Source organism: Oncorhynchus keta, chromosome 4 (assembly GCF_023373465.1).
Source record: "Oncorhynchus keta strain PuntledgeMale-10-30-2019 chromosome 4, Oket_V2, whole genome shotgun sequence".
Classification (NCBI taxonomy): domain Eukaryota; kingdom Metazoa; phylum Chordata; class Actinopteri; order Salmoniformes; family Salmonidae; genus Oncorhynchus; species Oncorhynchus keta.
In genome coordinates this window covers 44,259,100-44,277,173 of record NC_068424.1, presented here as the reverse complement: position 1 = coordinate 44,277,173, position 18,074 = coordinate 44,259,100, and the positions used below count along the sequence as shown (strand labels likewise).

The following is an 18,074-nucleotide window of genomic DNA, read 5'->3' as shown; positions in this document are numbered from 1 at the left end:
AGCCCCATGGTGTGCCAGCGAGCAAACACACTTAGAAAGCAGTTTATTTATGTAAGCATGGCTTTGACCAGCCTAAGGAGTTTTTGATTTATTTTGAATTCACTGCATGTTAAATTATGCAAGGAATGGACATTCGTTTGCAATATATTTGTAGTGCAAGGTGGGAATATAATTTTTTGTACGGGGCAAAATGCCATAGGTGAAGAGATGTGAGTGTGTGAGTGTGCATGCACCTTTGGCTGTGTGTATAAAAGTATAACAAGACATACAGTGGAGTCGGAAAGTATTCATACCCCTTGACTTCATCCACATTTTGTTACGTTACAGCCTTATTCGAAAATGATTTAAATACATTTTCCACCCTAATCAATCTACACACAATACCCTATAATGACAAATTGAAAACAGGTTTTTAGACATTTGTGCGAATGTATTAAAAATAAAAAACTGAAACACTTTATTTACATAGGTGCATCCTGTTTCTATTGATCATCCTTCAGATGTTTCTACAACTTGATTGGAGTCCACCTGTGGTACATTTAATTGATTGGACATGATTTGGAAAGGCACCACCTGTCTATACAAGGCCCCACAGTTGACAGTGCATGTCAGAGCAAAAACCAAGCCATGAGGATGAAGGACTTGTCAGTAGAGCTCCAAGACAGGATTGTGTCGAGGCACAGATCTGGGGAAGGGTACCAACAACGTTCTGCAGCACTGAAGGTCCCCAAAGAGCACAGTGGACTCCATCATTCTTAAATGGAAGAAGTTTGGAGCCACCCAGACTCTTCCTAGAGCTGGATGCCCGGCCAAACTGAGCAATCGGGGGAGAAGGGCCTTGGTTAGGGAGAGGACCAAGAACCCGATGGTCACTCTGACAGAGCGCCGGAGTTCCTCTGTGGAGATGGGAAAACCTCCACTCAATCAATCAGGCCTTTATGGTAGGGTGGACAGACGGAAGCCAGTCCTCAGTAAAAGGCACAGTTTGCCAAAAGGTACCTAAAGCACTCTCAGACCATGAGAAACAAGATTCTCTGGTCTGATGAAACCAAGATTGAACTCTTTGACCTTAATGCCAAGCGTCAGGTCTGGAGGAAACCTGGCACCATCCCTACGGTGAAGCATGGTTGTGGCAGCATCATGCTGTGGGGGATGCTTTTCAGCGTCATAGAGTAGGAGACTAGTCAGGATCGAGGGAAAGATGAACGGAGCAAAGTACAGAGAGATCCTTGATGAAAACCTGCTCCGGAACGCTCAGGACCTCAGACTGGGGTGAACGTTCACCTTCCAACAGGACAACGACCCAAACCACAGCCAAGACAACACAGGACTGGCTCAAGGACAAGTCTCTGAATGTCCTTGAGTGGCCCAGCCAGAGTCCGGAGAAGAATGGAAGAAACTCCCCAAATTCAGGTGTGCCAAGCATGTAGCGTCATACCCAATAAGACTCGAGGCTGTAATTGCTGCCAAAGGTGCTTCAACAAAGTACTGAGTACTTGTGTATTTTTTTAAAGATACATTTGGAAACATTTCTAAAAATCTCATTATGGGGTAATGTGTGCAGATTGATGAGGGGGGAAAACGATTTAATACATTTTAGAATACGGCTGTAACGTAACAAAATGTGGAAAAGTCAAGGGGTCCGAATACTTTCCGAATGCACTGTACATCAAGCGTATGTAATGTACTGGTAAACCATACATACAGTTGCTGAATTACAGTTCCTCGCTGCTTTTACCATACATGTAACTACTTTACACCAATTACACTCCCAAATAAGATGCCAACACCAATAAACGGTACAGTAGCTGCCTTGTGGAGATGAGAGATCCATCATTGACAGATAACACAGTATATGCAGGCCCTCAAAGCACACCACAACACACACCACCCTTATATTGGCGATGACAGAACAAATACAGCCACGGCAAAGGAGATTAAGATGTGCGTCTGTCTTGATTCTTCTTGACAGTCAAATGAATTCTGGGCAGTGGGTGGAAGCCTTCCCACTAGGGACAGAGTTGTGGAGATGGAGAGAGGGAGGGATGGGTGGATGGATGGATGGATAGATAGAGGGAGGAAGGAAGAGAGAGAGAGAGAGAGAGAGAGAGAGAGAGAGAGAGAGAGAGAGAGAGAGATGGATGGAGGTAGACCTAGATCACAAAGAGAAGCCCTCCCATGAGGGATATAGATGGGGGGGTGGAGGGAGGGAGGGAGGGACGAAGGGATCACTCACTGCTGTGACTGCTAGGGATGAGGTCCCGGTCGGGGATGAAGAGCTTGTATCCGTAGTGTTTCTCCAGAACATCTGGGAGGATCTCCAGAGCAAACTGCTCCTCTTCACTGGAGCCCCTGTTCATCGAATCCAGCTCCACTTTGGTGTAGGACAAATATGCATCATACTCCTTGTTGTCTGTGGGTGAAGAGACAAAGACAAAGAGACAGTTTTCTGTTACCAAATGAGAATTCTAGATGAATATGAGTATGACATGACATAGTTGTTTAATGCTGTATGTCTCTATTATGAATGTATAGCAAGGGGATCTATCCTAGAAAGTGACAACCATGTCATATAAATGTGAAACTTAAATCCTAAAACAAATAAGTGTGGATACAGACAACTATGGAATGAGTGGCCAGAATGGTAAGTAATTCTGTGTCACTAAAATAAGGAGCATCAGCTCTAGTTCTCATGAATTTCAAACAGATACTTTTTTCTCTCGCATGAATCCTTAATACGGTGAGAATAACGCTTTTGTTACTGTCTCCGGGGGCGCTGAGAGCTGTGACTGACCTTTTCCCTGCTCTGAGAATCTCACTGGGTGGGCTATAGGCCCAGAACTGGTCGTGTAGGACACACCCAGCCCAGCCCCAGGTGACACACACTCACCGTCCTCTGTCTCGTCGCTCCCAAAGTGCCTCCGGTAGCAGAGCATGATCTCCACATTGTAGCACTTGTAGATGGCCGTGAAGAAGCCCAGAAGAAGCAGGATGGCCCCTAGTCCACCAGCCAGCTCTAGCCTGTACATGTCTGGTACAGGAGATAGAGACAGAACATAAAGATAGATATGATTATATGTCTGGTAGAGAACAAATATAAACATACAGAGAGCGACATATGAAGAGTCTGAGGAGAAACAGAGAAATAAGACACTTACTGCCACAACATACTAACATTACTCAAGACATTTTCCCCTACCACAATTCCTCTGTATCTTTCTACTGAAGAGTGTTTTCGTTGCAATGTCAACAGAAGCTTACGTCCACAGTTCTTGGGGGCCTATAGGGTTCAATTAAGTCATTTCCAAGTGTTCTGTGAGGAAATACTGCCTGAAGAACCAAGCATTCATCTGAATTGAGTTCAATTGAACTGTCATATATATTCTTTATGAGAAACACAGCGGAAAGACAGAGATATGAGAACATTTCTTCGTTCTATGCTTTCACACGCAATATTGAAGGTGTGTGCGTGCGTACGCGTGTATGAAAGGGGGCCGAGGGGGTGCAAAACTAGCTATAATCGTTCATGTTTGCTCTGCTGCCATTCACCAAATGTGAGCCATAAATCTTAGCTGCAGTCACTCCAGATGATAGCAGCATAATTTCTCATCCTGCATCTGTCAGACATTACACTATCTGTCGGGCCACTCGTCACTGACACACAGCACTGGGGTACTTGGTAGGTTGGTGTGTGAACGCACTCATCTGTGAAATCATAAAACCTTTAAGAAGAGAGGGATGATGGGTCGGCGTGCCATTTCCTTATACATTCTGTTTTTATCAAAATAGGTTTATGTCCTATTGAGCTAAACCACTTCAGCAATCTGGGCCTGTATTCATACAGCATCTCAGAGCAGAAGTGTTGATATAGGATCAGGTTCCCACTGTCCTTGTAATCTTATTCATTTATGATCTAAAAGGCTAAACTGATCCTAGATCAGCGCTCCTACTCTGAGATGCTTTATGAACAGGGGCCCTGTAGTCATCCCTGTGAAACCACAATTCAGCTGCAGTTGAACAATACAAGGAGGTTCCATTGCCATTCACTACAAGCATTACTCTAACATCCCACACGTATACAACACAGATCAATACTGTGAGTAGAGCCCTCAATGTTTATGCTTGATTATAATGTGCTCCTCCATTATGTTGCATGTGTTCTGTCATGTGTTCTATGGGCCGTGATGATTCGTGTTTAGCCCAGTGAGCAGTGGCCAGTAGAGGTCTCTGTAGCCTCACTCCAAGACCAGACAGTATAGAACACAGGACCACTCATTCCTTCTCATGGAGAAACCTGAACTGAACTAAACTGATGTCCAAAGTAATAGTACAGTTCTGTACTTCCTACTAATATTTAAATACTGCATATTCAGGACACTCATTTGCTGAGCAATATTTCAAAACTGGAGTGGGAAGGATTTCTCATGTTTTATGGGGAATTAAATATTTATGGACCAAATATTTGGATGCATTTTTCCCCCCCCAACACTGATATACTTGTCTGATCTAGTCTGTGCTGCCCTACATGCTATTTCTTTACATATTTTCCTCAATTTTAATGGCTATCAAAATTATACAGTACACTGTATGCTGACGAACCTAAAGTTAATAGGTACAAATTACGCTGTTTTCTTCATTAATGGCTATATGAATGTGCTCGAGGGTCTGAAATACATTTTTGAATTAATTGTTTTCCTTGTGAAACGAGACACTTAAGCCACAACAATTCCTTGAGATGATGACTCAGCTCTTTGGGAGGTTAGGAGGGCATTTGGGATGAATCTTTCATGCAATATTGTAACATAAAATACACAAGTATTATATTTGATTCCATTAGACTAATTTTGCCCTTTTGTGACCTGCTACAATACTATGTTGGTGCATACGAAGCAGACAATTCACAGTTGTAGTTTTTCATTGTGCTGAGGCTATGAAACATACATTTGCTCTCAGCCAAAATCTAGTTTACAATGCACTTCTAAAGCTGTGACTCAAGCATATCTGCCTTTCCAAGACAAAGAGAAACGGGGATCAAATTCTGCTGTCTGCAAAGTCATGCTCTTTCAGTACTCATGGTTTTCACTACCTACCTAGCAACATTCATCTCCATACAATCGCTTCTGAAATGTATTTCTCCAAAGTATACATCTCAGTTTAGCCAGGTTCCTTACCTTTACCCTCATTGAATGATACATATAGAATGACACAGTATTATTAGACAAATTTGGCAGGAGGAAATGGGGTTTTAATTAGTCACTGCCCAAATGGGAAACGGAGATAATGCTCTCACCCCTAATTGACTGTTACTTGCACGAATACTATGTGACAATGGTACCCCCTGTCTCCTCTGACCAATCTTAGGCTGAGTCTGAACTAAATGAACTGCTTAGCATGAGTCAGAGGTTGTGCTCCTCCCCACGCATAATCAGAGAAAGAGAGGGAGGGAGAAAGTGGGGGCAGAGAGAAAGAAAAAGGGGGAGGGAAGAAGGAAGGGAGAGAGCGAGAGAGAGAGGGAGAGAGCAAGAGCGGGAGAGGGAAAAGGAGAGCGAGGGGGGGGGTGAGGGGAGAGAGGGAGCGAGACAAATGCAGAATAATAGGAAAAGAGAGATAGAAAGGCAGATAAAGACAGAGATATAAAGGCAGATAAAGACAGAGATAGAGAGATAGGGAGTGGGACACTGTCAGTGTCTCTCAGTGATCCTTGGGTGTTTACTTAACCACTCCTCTGGAAGGACAGAACCAGAAGAAGGAAGGTCGTCATTAGTTGTGGCTTTAATCACCTGTCCCATTAGAAGAGACACAGCGGGACACCCCCCTCCAGGAGGGGATGGCGAGGGAGGTGGGATGGCGCTGAGGCCTGACGTTGCACCGCCGCACCCCTCCCCAGGGAGACATTACCCATAATCTGTTAGCCTAAAGTGTTGCTGTCATAGCAGCAGCTTAGGCAGAAGCAGCAGTTTTGAGGCCAAGCATACCTTTCTTCTGCAGGATGGCGCTGCCACTCCTCCGCCCGATATGGTTCTCCACAAAGCAGGTGTAGTTGCCCAGGTCCGTCTCCTCCACCGCATCAAAGGTTAGGGACAGCTCCACCTCTTTCTCCCCTAGATACTCCTTCAACACCCTGTGTAGAGGAGGAGGAGGACGAGAGAGAGACAGACCTCAGGGGTGGTGCCATAGCCCGGAGCATAGAAGATCCTACTTAGGTTGATAGTGGGGGACAGAGATACGTCTCGCATAGTGGCTGTTTTCAGAGCCAGGCCCTGGTTCCACAATGCAGCTAACAAGAGTTCAGCACCGAGGTCATCCTTGTTAGGCATAGATTCTGTCCCGGAGTCCTGTTGTTGACTTTTGCCATTAGAGTGGAGCTGGAGAGCCAACAAACAAACAAACAAACAAACAAACAAACAAACAAACAAACAAACAAACACACACACACACACACACACACACACACACACACACACACACACACACACACACACACACACACACACACACACACACACACACACACACACACACACACACACACACACACACACACACACACACACACACACACGTAGATGCCAGCGAGTGCTGTTATTGTGAAGTGAAATCCTCTAGGAGTAACAACGGCTTAGCCGCGAAGTGGTAGGCCACTCAAGCTCACAGAATGGGACCGCCAAGTGCGGGACTGCCAACGTCAGCACTAGAACTGTTAGTAAGGAGCTTTATGAAATGGGTTTCCATGGCCGAGCAGGCTACACACAAGCCTAAGATCACCCTGCACAATGCCAAGCATCGGCTGGAGTGGTGTAAAGCTCACACCATTGGAGCAGTGGAGACACGTTCTCTGGAGTGATGAATCACGCTTCACCAGGTGGCAGTCCGATGGATGAATATGGGTTTGGCGGATGCCAGGAGAACGCTACCTGCCCGAATGCATAGTACCAACTGTAAAGTTTGTTGGAGGAGGAATAATGGTCTTGGGCTGTTTTTCATAGTTCGGTCTAGGTCCCTTAGTTCCAGTGAAGGTACATCTTAACGCTACAGCATACAATGACATTATAGACGATTCTGTGCTTCCAACTTTGTGGCAACAGTTTGGGGAAGGCCCTTTCCTGTTTTAGCATGACAATACTCCCGTGCACAAAGCAAGGTCCATAAAGAAATGGTTTGTCGAGATCGGTGTAAAAGAACTTGACTGGCCTGCACAGAGCCCTGATCTCAAATCCATCGAACACCTTTGGGATGAATTGCGAGCCAGGCCTAATCGCCCAACATCAGCCCCCGACCTCACTAATGCTATTGTGGCTGAATGTCCCCACAGCAATGTTCCAACATTTGATGAAAAGTCTTCCCAGAAGCAGCAAAGGGTGGACCAACTCCATATGATTTTGCCCATGATTTTGGAATGAGATGTTCGAAAAGCAGGTGTCCACATACATTTAAACTACGTTTTTCAACAATTCCTGACATTTAATCCTAGTTAAAAATTCAATTTCATAGGTCAGTTAGGATCACCACTTTATTTTAAGAATGTGAAATGTCAGAATAATAGTAGAGAGAATGATTTATTTCAGCTTTTATTTCTTTCATCACATTCCCAGTGGGTCAGACGTTTACATACACACTGGTAGCATTGCCTTTAAATTGTTTAACTTCGGTCAAACGTTTTGGGTAGCATTCCACAAGCTTCCCACAATAAGTTGGGTGAATGTTGGCCCATTCCTCCTGACAGAGCTGGTGTAACTGAGTCAAGTTTGTAGGCCGCCTTGCTCGCACACACTTTTTCAGTTCTGCCCACACATTTTCTATTAGATTGAGGTCAGGGCTTTGTGATGGCCACTCCAATACCTTGACTTTGTTGTCCTTAAGCCATTTTTCCACAACTTTGGAAGTATGCTTGGGGTCAATGTCCATTTGGAAGACCCATTTGCGACCAAGCTTTAACTGATGTCTTGAGATGTTGCTGAAATAAACCCACATAATTTTCCTAACTCATGATGCCATCTATTTTGTGAAGTGCACCTGTTTCCTCCAGCATCTTCACAAAGTCATTTGCTGTTGTTCAGGGATTGATTTGCACTTTTCGCACCAAAGTACGTTAATCTCTAGGAGACAGAATGCGTCTCCTTCCTGAGCGGTATGACTACTGTGTGGTCCCATGGTGTTTATACTTGCGTACTATTGTTTGTACAGATGAACATGGTGCCTTCAGGTGTTTGGAAATTGCTCCCAAGGATGAACCAGACTTTTGGAGGTCTACTATTTTTTTCTGAGGTCTTGGCTGATTTCTTCTGATTTTCCAATGATGTCAAGCAAAGAAGCACTGAGATTGAAGGTAGGCCTTGAAATACATCCACAGGTACACCTCCAATTGACTCAAATGATGTCAATTAGCCTATCAGAAGCATTATTTTCTGGAATTTTCCAAGCTGTTTAAAGGCAATGTCAACTTAGTGAATGTAAACTGGAATTGTGATACAGTGAAATATAAGTGAAATAATCTGTCTGTAAACAATTGTTGGAACAATTACTTGTGTCATGCACAAAGTAGATGTCCTAACCGACCAGCCAAAACTATGGTTTGTCAACAAGAAATTTGTGGAGTGATTGAAAAACAAGTTCTAATGACTCCAACCTAAGTGTATGTAAACTTCCGACTTCAACTGTATGTATGTATGTATGTATGTATGTATGTATGTATGTATGTATGTATGTATGTATGTATGTATGTATGTATGTATGTATGTATGTATGTATGTATGTATGTATGTATGTATGTATGTATGTATGTATGTATGTATGTATGTATGTATGTATGTATGTATGTGTGTATGTATGTATGTATGTATGTATGTGTGTATGTATGTATGTATGTATGTGCGTATCCTTATGCTTCACCCTCCCACCCCTCACCCTTTCTAGCCTCATCTCGCAGCCTGGGTTGGCCTGTGTCACGTGGTCTTGTATGTTTATCCAGGGGAGAGCTGGGAGGCTGGCGGCCTGACGGCCCAGGCCTGGCTGATGGGGCGTTCTATGGCAACTTGCTTGCTGTGCGGAGGGGAGGTTAGAGGGTCTGTCAGGCCTGGATTGACTTGTGGTACTGCCGGTCCGCAGGATGGCGAACGGGGGTTATTCGTGGTAATCCCCGTCTCGGGCCAAATCCATGGCCCATTGCCAGCAGATTGATGTGTCTCGGCAGTGCGGGGGCTGAGCTGTCATGGCTCAGGGAGGAGGGAGGTACGGGGGAGTGAGGGAGGGATGGGGGAGTGAGGGACAGGGGCCATGTGGGCGACACTGCGGCATCCGAACCTGTACATCTATGTTAGGAAGGAGGACGTGCTTCTAGTGGGGGAAAGGAGGCGATGGTGTAATTAGTGGTGGTGTTAGTGAGCCTGCTGCCTGGCAGTGTTCCTCCGCTTGGCTGGAGGAAAACAAAACCGGAGCAGACGAGACATGGTCAGTCTGCGGCGTTAAAAAAAACTCTCCCCCACAGGAGCACTTCAACTCCTCCACCCCAAAATACAGAGCAGCTCTTTGCAGTGTCAGTGGGAACAACTGATGTGATGCTCGGCTCTGACAGGCGATTTGTGCAGTGTGAGAGGTCATTCTGAATGACGAGCCACTTGCTAAAACTCTCCAGAATATTCACAGTCGGACAGACGCATACGTTTACGCACATCCTCACAAACACCCACGAGCACACAGGCACACACGTGCAAAGACAGACAGAGACACACGTGCATGCCCGCGCGCGTACGCACACACGAAACACACACATGCACACTCTCTCTCTCTCTCCATCTCTCTCCCCCTCTGTCTCAGATTGCATTGGTACACCAGGAGCGCTGAAAGAAACTGGGTCAGAGCATTTTACTGCACTAACCTGATCTGGACTTCTTTGTATGAATTCCCAAACATATTTATCCTGAAAACTGGCACAGCCTTTGTTCTTAGGGTTATTAGACCCTCTTAAATAAGCAGCCTTTTCTACTCTCCCTTCTTAGTCATAATTCTTGGCCGTTCACCAATATTGAGGCAGACGGAAAATTACAGTCTGCCTGTCAACAAATAATAACTCTTCACTGTATCTCCTCTCTCTCAACCCCCTTTGACCATTCAAGTGCTTTTATCAGCTTTTCATAATTAATTTCAGTATCTTCCCGCTCTCATCTGTACAGCTGTAGACATCCAGCCTCGTTTGGTTAGTAAGAGAGAAAAATTGGTTGGCTTTGTTTTGGTTGTGTGTGGCAGGATGTGGTGGCAGTTACAGGCATTGTTCCTAGCCAGTCCAGGGAGAAGACACTGGATGTTGATAGGAGCGGGAGCCAGGAGTAACGTTAGATAGCAGATGTCTAATTGTAGAGGTGGGCTCTGGTGTGGAGGAGTCAGTTCAGTTGTTTTGAAATCCATTGTGTACTTTATGACTCTGAAATGCTTCTCTCTACTCCAGGCTGGGGAGGTGAGAGACTTTTATTTGTCATTTAGTAGTATTGGTTCAATTTACACGACAGCTTTATGTGGTAATTACTAGCTTCCTTCTCTTTGTGGAGATCAACGTTTCCAACAAGAGGAGGAGCTCTCACTCTTACCACTTTCAATGGGAGCAGTCTGCTTTTGTTAAATTAATGTTACATGATTTCTCATTGTACGAGTGAAGATTTTGCTTCTGCCCCTTTAGACTGTAGTACAAATCCTGGGGCTGATATTGAAGCAGAACTCCCCCCTGCCGATGGAGGTATTATAAGCTGTCAGTCATCGTTAATACCTCACACTGGACAGCACAGGATGTGGCCGCTGGCAACATCACACTCCTAATGACTCCTGATGATGTTTCACACCCACAAGACATTACTCCACAGACCGAAAGGGGATAATATTGGGGAGGATGTTTTTTTTCTTCTTCCTACAAGTAACACTGTCAGTCACATTCACTCTTGTATCTGTATGTAAGCAGAAACCACAATGTCCACCATCAGAAAAATAAAAACAGGAAAAGTTTGCAGTGATAGATACAGTACCTGACTTCACTCTCTTTAATGTGGCCTGCCAGCTCCTCCACAAACTTCTCCCCTTTCATCCAGTAGATGATAGGTCTGGACTCCCCGCTGTAGCCGAAGAAGGCCTTACAGTCCAGGCTGAGGGGCATACCTGGAATGACAAGGAAGGAAGGACGGCAACATACTGGTCAGCGTTTATTTGAGAGAACTGAGGAAAGCACACACACGTACACACGGCTCATGCAGACGCGCGCACACACACAAACACACAAACACACGCACACACGCACACACACAGGGCCGTAACAAGGGTTTGAGTTTTAATGAGGTCCGGAAAGGGGGCAGGGGATTTTTTGAAAGTTGTAGCTCATTTACTGCATTTCTATACAACTAAAACAGTTCAGAAAATGCTATTTGGAGAACAGCAAAAACATGCAAAAATGACCCCAGCCATTATCACCTTGGCTGCTGTAGGTTCATTCACCTCAGTTGATCTACAAACACATAGCCTATTATCTGTACAACTGTAATAGCATACCCCTGAAAGGGGGAAAATATGATAAATGATTCACACTGCCACATGGCATCAGCGAATGTTCAGTCAGTTGTAATGATGTTTTGCATAAAATCATAAACTCTTTACATTATATATATTTTCTCAAAATACAAAGTGTTTGTATTCCTAGGCATGATTAATCAAGCTCCTCACAAACAGACATCAATGGAGCACACAGAGGTTATACGGACATGCCTGGTGCCCAAACTGATGACGTATGTCGCACAGCGAGAATAGAATTGAGACCAATGTATTCGGTTCAGTCGGTTCAGTCAGTTGACCTGATGCGCCCTTTCCAGCTAGTTTATGTTTGTGGCTAGAAACTTGAGTTAGAATTTGAAACTTCTCTGCCGAAGTTGGGACTATTTTTCATACCGGTCTTGACGGCATCCCTAGCCGCGTACTCAGATCATGCGCAGACCAGCTGGCTGGTGTGTTTATGAATATATTCAATCTCTCCCTATCCCAGTCTGCTGTCCCCAACGCTTCAAGTTGACCACCACCATTGTTCCTGTACCAAAGAAGGCAAAAATACCTGAACTAAATGACTATCGCCATGTAGCACTCACTTCTGTCATTATGAAGTGCATTGAGAGGCTAGTCAAGGATCAAATCACTTCCACCTTAACTGTCACCCTAGACCCACTTAAATTTGCTTACCACCCCAATAGGTTCACAAACGATGCAATCATCATAACACTGCACACTGCCCTATCCCATCTGGACAAGAGGAATATCTATGGAAGAATGTTGTTCACTGACTATAGCTCAGCATTCAACATCATAGTACCCTCCAAGCTCATCATTAAGCTTGAGGCCCTGGGTCGCAACCCCGCCATGTGGAATTGGGTCCTGGACTTCCTGACTGGCCGCTCCCAAGTGGTGAAGGTACGAAACAACATCTCCACTTCGCTGATCCTCAACACTGGGGCCCCAAAAGGGTGCGTTCTCAGCCCCCTCCTGTATTCCCTGTTCACCCATGACCGCTTGGCCATGCAACGCCTCCAAGTCAATCATCAAGTTTGCAGACGACACAACAGTAGTACAGGGAGGAGGTGAGGGCACACGAAGTGTGGTGTCAGCAAAACAACCTCTCACTCAACGTCAACAAAACAAAGGAGATGATAGTGGACTTCAAGAAACAGCAGAGGGAGCACCCCCCTATCTACATCGACGGGACAGTGGTGGAGAAGGTGGAAACTGAAATGGTCCACTCACACAGACAGTGTGGAGCAGGCGCAACAGCACCTCTTCAACCTCAGGAGGCTGAAGAAATATGGCTTGTCATCTAAAACCCTCACAAACTTTTACAGATGCACAATTGAGAGCATCCTGTCGGGCTGTATCACCACCTGGTACGGAAACTGCACTGCCCGCAACTGCAAGGCTCTCCAGAGGGTAGTGAGGTCTGCAAAACGCATCACCGGGGGCAAACTACCTGCCCTCCAGGACACCTACAGCACCTGATCTCACAGGATGGCCAAAAAGATAATCAAGTACAATAACCACCCGAGCCACTGCCTGTTCACCCCGCTACCATCCAGAACGCGAAGTCAATACAGGTGCATCAAATCTGGGACCAAGAGACTGAAAAACAGCTTCTATCTCAAGGCCATCAGTCTGTTAAACAGCCATCACTAACACAGAGAGGCTGCTGCCTATATACAGACTTGAAATCACTGGTCACTTTAATAAATTGATCACTAGTCACTTTAATAATGCCACTTTAATAATGTTTACATATTTTGCATTATTCATCTCATATGCATATACTCTATTTTATACCATCTATTGCTTCTTGCCTATGCCACTTTGTCATTGCTCATCCATATATTTATGCAATTGTTGCAATGCCTATTACTAGCCTGTTCAACCTCTCTTTCGTATCGTCTGAGATCCCCAAAGATTGGAAAGCTACCGTGGTCATTCCCCTCTTCAAAGGGGGAGACACTCTAGACCCAAACTGTTACAGACCTATATCTATCTATGGGTGGGGTTATATCCTTCCTGTTTGGCCCTGTCCGGGGGTGTCCTCGGATGGGGCCACAGTGTCTCCTGACCCCTCCTGTCTCAGCCTCCAGTATTTATGCTGCAGTAATTTATGTGTCGGGGGGCTAGGGTCAGTTTGTTATATCTGGAGTACTTCTCCTGTCCTTTTCGGTGTCCTGTATGAATCTAAGTGTGCGTTCTCTAATTCTCTCCTTCTCTCTTTCTTTCTCTCTCTCGGAGGACCTGAGCCCTAGGACTATGCCCCAGGACTACCTGACATGATGACTCCTTGCTGTCCCCAGTCCACCTGACCGTGCTGCACCTCCAGTTTCAACTGTTCTGCCTTATTATTATTCGACCATGCTGGTCATTTATGAACATTTGAACATCTTGGCCATGTTCTGTTATAATCTCCACCCGGCACAGCCAGAAGAGGACTGGCCACACCACATAGCCTGGTTCCTCTCTAGGTTTCTTCCTAGGTTTTGGCCTTTCTAGGGAGTTTTTCCTAGCCACTGTGCTTCTACACCTGCATTGCTTGCTGTTTGGGGTTTTAGGCTGGGTTTCTGTATAGCACTTTGAGATATCAGCTGATGTACGAAGGGCTATATAAATAAATGAGATTTGATTAGATTTATCCTACCCTGCCTTTCTAAGGTCTTCAAAAGCCAAGTTAACAAACAGATCACCGACCATTTCGAATCCCACCGTACCTTCTCCGCTATGCAATCTGGTTTCCAAGCTGGTCATGGGTGCTCCTCAGCCACGCTCAAGGTTCTAAACAATATCATAACCACCATCGATAAGAGACAATACTAGGCAGCTGTATTCATCAACCTGGACAATGCTTTCGACTCAATCACCACATTCTTATCGGCAGACGCAACAGCCTTGTTTTCTCAAATGACTGCCTCGCCTGGTACACCAACTACTTCTCAGACAGAGTTCAGTGTGTCAAATCGGAGGGCCTGTTGTCCGGACCTCTGGCAGTCTCTATGGGGGTGCCACAGGGTTCAATTCTCGGGCCGACTCTTTTCTCTGTATATATCAATGATGTCGCTTTTGCTGCTGGTGATTTTCTGATCCACCTCTATGCACACAATTATGTATACTTCTGGCCCTTCTTTGGACACTGTGTTAATAACTAACCTCCAGACAAGCTTCAATGCCATACAACTCTCCTTCCGTGGCCTCCAACTGTTCTTAAATGCAAGTAAAACAAAATGCATGCTCTTCAACCGATCGCTTCCCGCACCTGCCCGCCCGTCCACCATCACTATTCTGACTTAGAATATGTGGGACAACTACAAATACCTAGGTGCCTGGTTAGACTGTAAACTCTCCTTCCAGACTTAAGCATCTCCAATCCAAAATTAAATCTAGAATCGGCTTCCTATTTCACAAAGCACCCTTCACTCATGCTGTCAAACATACCCTCGTAAAACTGACTATCCTGCCGATCCTTGACTTCAGCAATGTCATTTACAAAATAGCCTCCAACACTCTACTCCTCAAATTGGATGCAGTCTATCACAGTGCTATCCGTTCTGTCACCAAAGCCCCATATACTACTCACCACTGCGACCTGTATGCTGTCATTGGCTGGCCCTTGCTTCATATTCATCGCCAAACCCACTGGCTCCAGGTCATCTATAAGTCTTTGCTAGGTTAAGTCCTGCCTTATCTCAGCTCACTGTTCACCATATAGGCACCCACCCGTAGCACACGCTCCAGCAGGTATATTTCACTGGTCACCCTCAAAGCCAATTCCTACTTTGGCCACCTTTCCTTCCAGTTCTCTGCTGCCAATGACTGGAACGAATTGCAAAAATCACTGAAGCTGGAGACTCATATCTCCCTCTCTAACTTTAAGCACCAGCGGTCAGAGCAGCTCACAGATGCTCCTGTACATAGCCCATCTGTAAATAGCCCATCCAACTACCTCCTACTGTTATTTCTTTTTTGCTCCTTTGCACCCCAGTATCTCTACTTGCACATTCATCTTCTGCACATCTATCACTCCAGTGTTTAATTGCTCAATTGTAATTATTTTGCCACTTTGGCCTATTTATTGCCTTACCTCCCTTATCTTACCTCATTTGCATACACTATACATAGACTTGTTCTATTGTGTTATTGACTGTATGTTTGTTTATTCCATGTGTAACTCTGTGTTGTTGTTTGTGTCGCACTGCTTTGCTTTATCTTGGCCAGGTCGCAGTTGTAAATGAGAACTTGTTCTCAACTGGCCTACCTGGTTAAATAAAGGTGAATTCCTTTAAAAAAATGTTTTAATATGTATATAATCTTATTCCATTCCTTTACTTAGATGTGTGTATATTAGGTAGTTGTTGTGGAATTGTTAGATTACATGTTAGATATTGCTGCACTGTCGGAACGAGAAGCACAAGCATTTCGCTACACTCGCAATAACATCTGCTAACCATGTGTATGTGACCAATAAAATTTTATTATATTTTCTGTGAAAATCACTACAATAAGTGTGCTTTAGTTGTCACCCAGGCCTGATATTGGCTGCACTATCTAGCTACTTCACCTTTACTGCACAGCAAGTGGGAGTAAAGGACACTGTGCCAAGTGTGTTTGTATTGGCAGCTTGCGAAGCAAAATCTACCCATTGAGCAATATTGTCTGCTTTGTTGGAAAGGGCCCGTAAGTAAGCCTTAGCAGTTAGCCTGCACCTGTTGTTTACGAAGCATGTGACAAATAAAATGTTATCTGAGTAGACTGTATCACGGTGACATCCAGATGGTTACTACCAATATTACAAGTTATTGCTCGTGTAGGCTGCTATCCTACTCAAAATGAACTCTTCAGAATTGTAGCTTGTGGCTGTCGCCGAATAGGCTGATGCCACATTTCATGGACCCAAGATCCATGGGTAAGGCTGTACAGTGCAATTCAAATCAAATCAAATCCCATTTTATTTGTCACATGCGCTGAATACAACAGAAATGCTTACTTACAAGCCCTTAACCAACAATGCAGTTAAAGAAATAGCATTGAGAAAATATTTACTAAATTGTTGCTCTCGCTAATGTTAATGTTAAATTGGCGTTAGCTACAGCTGGTGACATGTGATAGCCTACAGGTGCCCAGTGGGAAGCAAATCACACGTCGGCAAGCACCTCGCACTGGCTTGTCGTTACGTTAGTTATGTGGCATGTTAGGGGGACATCCAGACTGTGACCAATACTACAACTGGGGCGGCAGATAGGCTAGCGGTTAAGAGCGTTGGGCCAATAACCAAAAGGTCACTCTTTCAAATCCCAGAGCCGACTAGGTGAAACAATTTTCAACGTGTCCTTAAGCAAGGCACTTAAACCTAATTGCCCGTGCTAAAAATGATTTCTCCCTCGCCCATTGAAATAAACATCACTTTATTTAACAAGTTTTAACTTGTGCCATGCTGCTGTTGTTGCCAGCTAGCCAGCATAAACTAACTAGCTGGGAAGGGCTCATCAGGATTACTGAACTGAATCCATTAATCTCCAAACTCAAACGCGACATACGTTATCAATTTGGGCACCAGGCAGGCGGTATAGCTTCCTCTTTCTCTCTGTCTCCTCTCCTTCCTCCTGCATGCATTGCAGCCTGCCTCAGCCTCACCACTGAGCGCCACATCACTGTCTGTCTCAGTAGCCTACACTCTGTAAAGCAAAGAGAACTTAGTAGCCTGTTTTTGCATCTGATGAGGTAGGTTCTGTTTAACTCTATCTTCTTGCTTCATCCTTCTAGCTGGCTAAGTAATACTAGCCAGAGCCCTTCCACATTACTGCAATAGACTGACACGGTGCATTCGGAAAGTTTTCAGATCCCTTCTCTTTTTCCACATTTTGTTACGTTACAGCCTTATTCTAAAATGTATTAAATTATATTTTTTCCCTCATCAATCTACATACAATACCCCATAATGACAAAATGAAAACAGGTTTGAAAAAACCCAGACCCTTTGCTATTAGACTCAAAATTGAGCTTAGGTGCATCCTGTTCCGATTGATCATACTTGAGCTGTTTCCACAACTTGATTGGAGTCCACCTGTGGTAAATTAAATTGATGATTGGACATGATTTGGAAAGACACACACCTGTCTATATAAGGTCCCACAGTTGACAGTACAGTGCATGTCAGAGCAAAAACCAAATCATGAGGTCGAAGGAATTGCCTGTGGAACTCCGAGACGGGATTATGTCGAGGCACAGATCTGGGGCAGGGTAGCAAAAAATGTCTGCAGCATTGAAGGTCCCCAAGAACAGTTGCCTCCAGCATTCTTAAATGGAAGAAGTTGGGAACCAACAAGGCTCTTCCTAGAGCTGGCCGCCCGGACAAACTGAGCAATCAGGGGATAAGGGCATTGGTCAGGGAGGTGACCAAGAACCCGATGATCACTCTGACAGAGCGCCAGAGTTCTCCTGTGAAGATAGGAGAACCTTCCATAAGGACAACTATCTCTGCAGCACTTCAGGCCTTTATGGAAGAGTGGCCAGACGGAAGCCACTGCTCAATAAAAGGGACATTA

At 44.8% G+C, this 18,074-nt stretch overlaps 1 protein-coding gene across 1 annotated transcript in view; it reads right to left on the bottom strand.

Moving 5' to 3' along the window:
• LOC118375180 (X-linked interleukin-1 receptor accessory protein-like 2) overlaps positions 1-18,074 on the bottom strand; it is a 310,436-nt gene that overhangs the window by 5,169 nt on the left and 287,193 nt on the right. Inside the window, exons 7-10 of the mRNA XM_052507131.1 lie at positions 11,010-11,139; positions 5,976-6,121; positions 2,891-3,031; positions 2,237-2,413 (exon numbers count right to left, since the gene is read on the bottom strand). Coding sequence (XP_052363091.1) covers positions 2,237-2,413; positions 2,891-3,031; positions 5,976-6,121; positions 11,010-11,139 — 594 coding nt within the window. The remainder of the gene's footprint in view (positions 1-2,236; positions 2,414-2,890; positions 3,032-5,975; positions 6,122-11,009; positions 11,140-18,074) is intronic.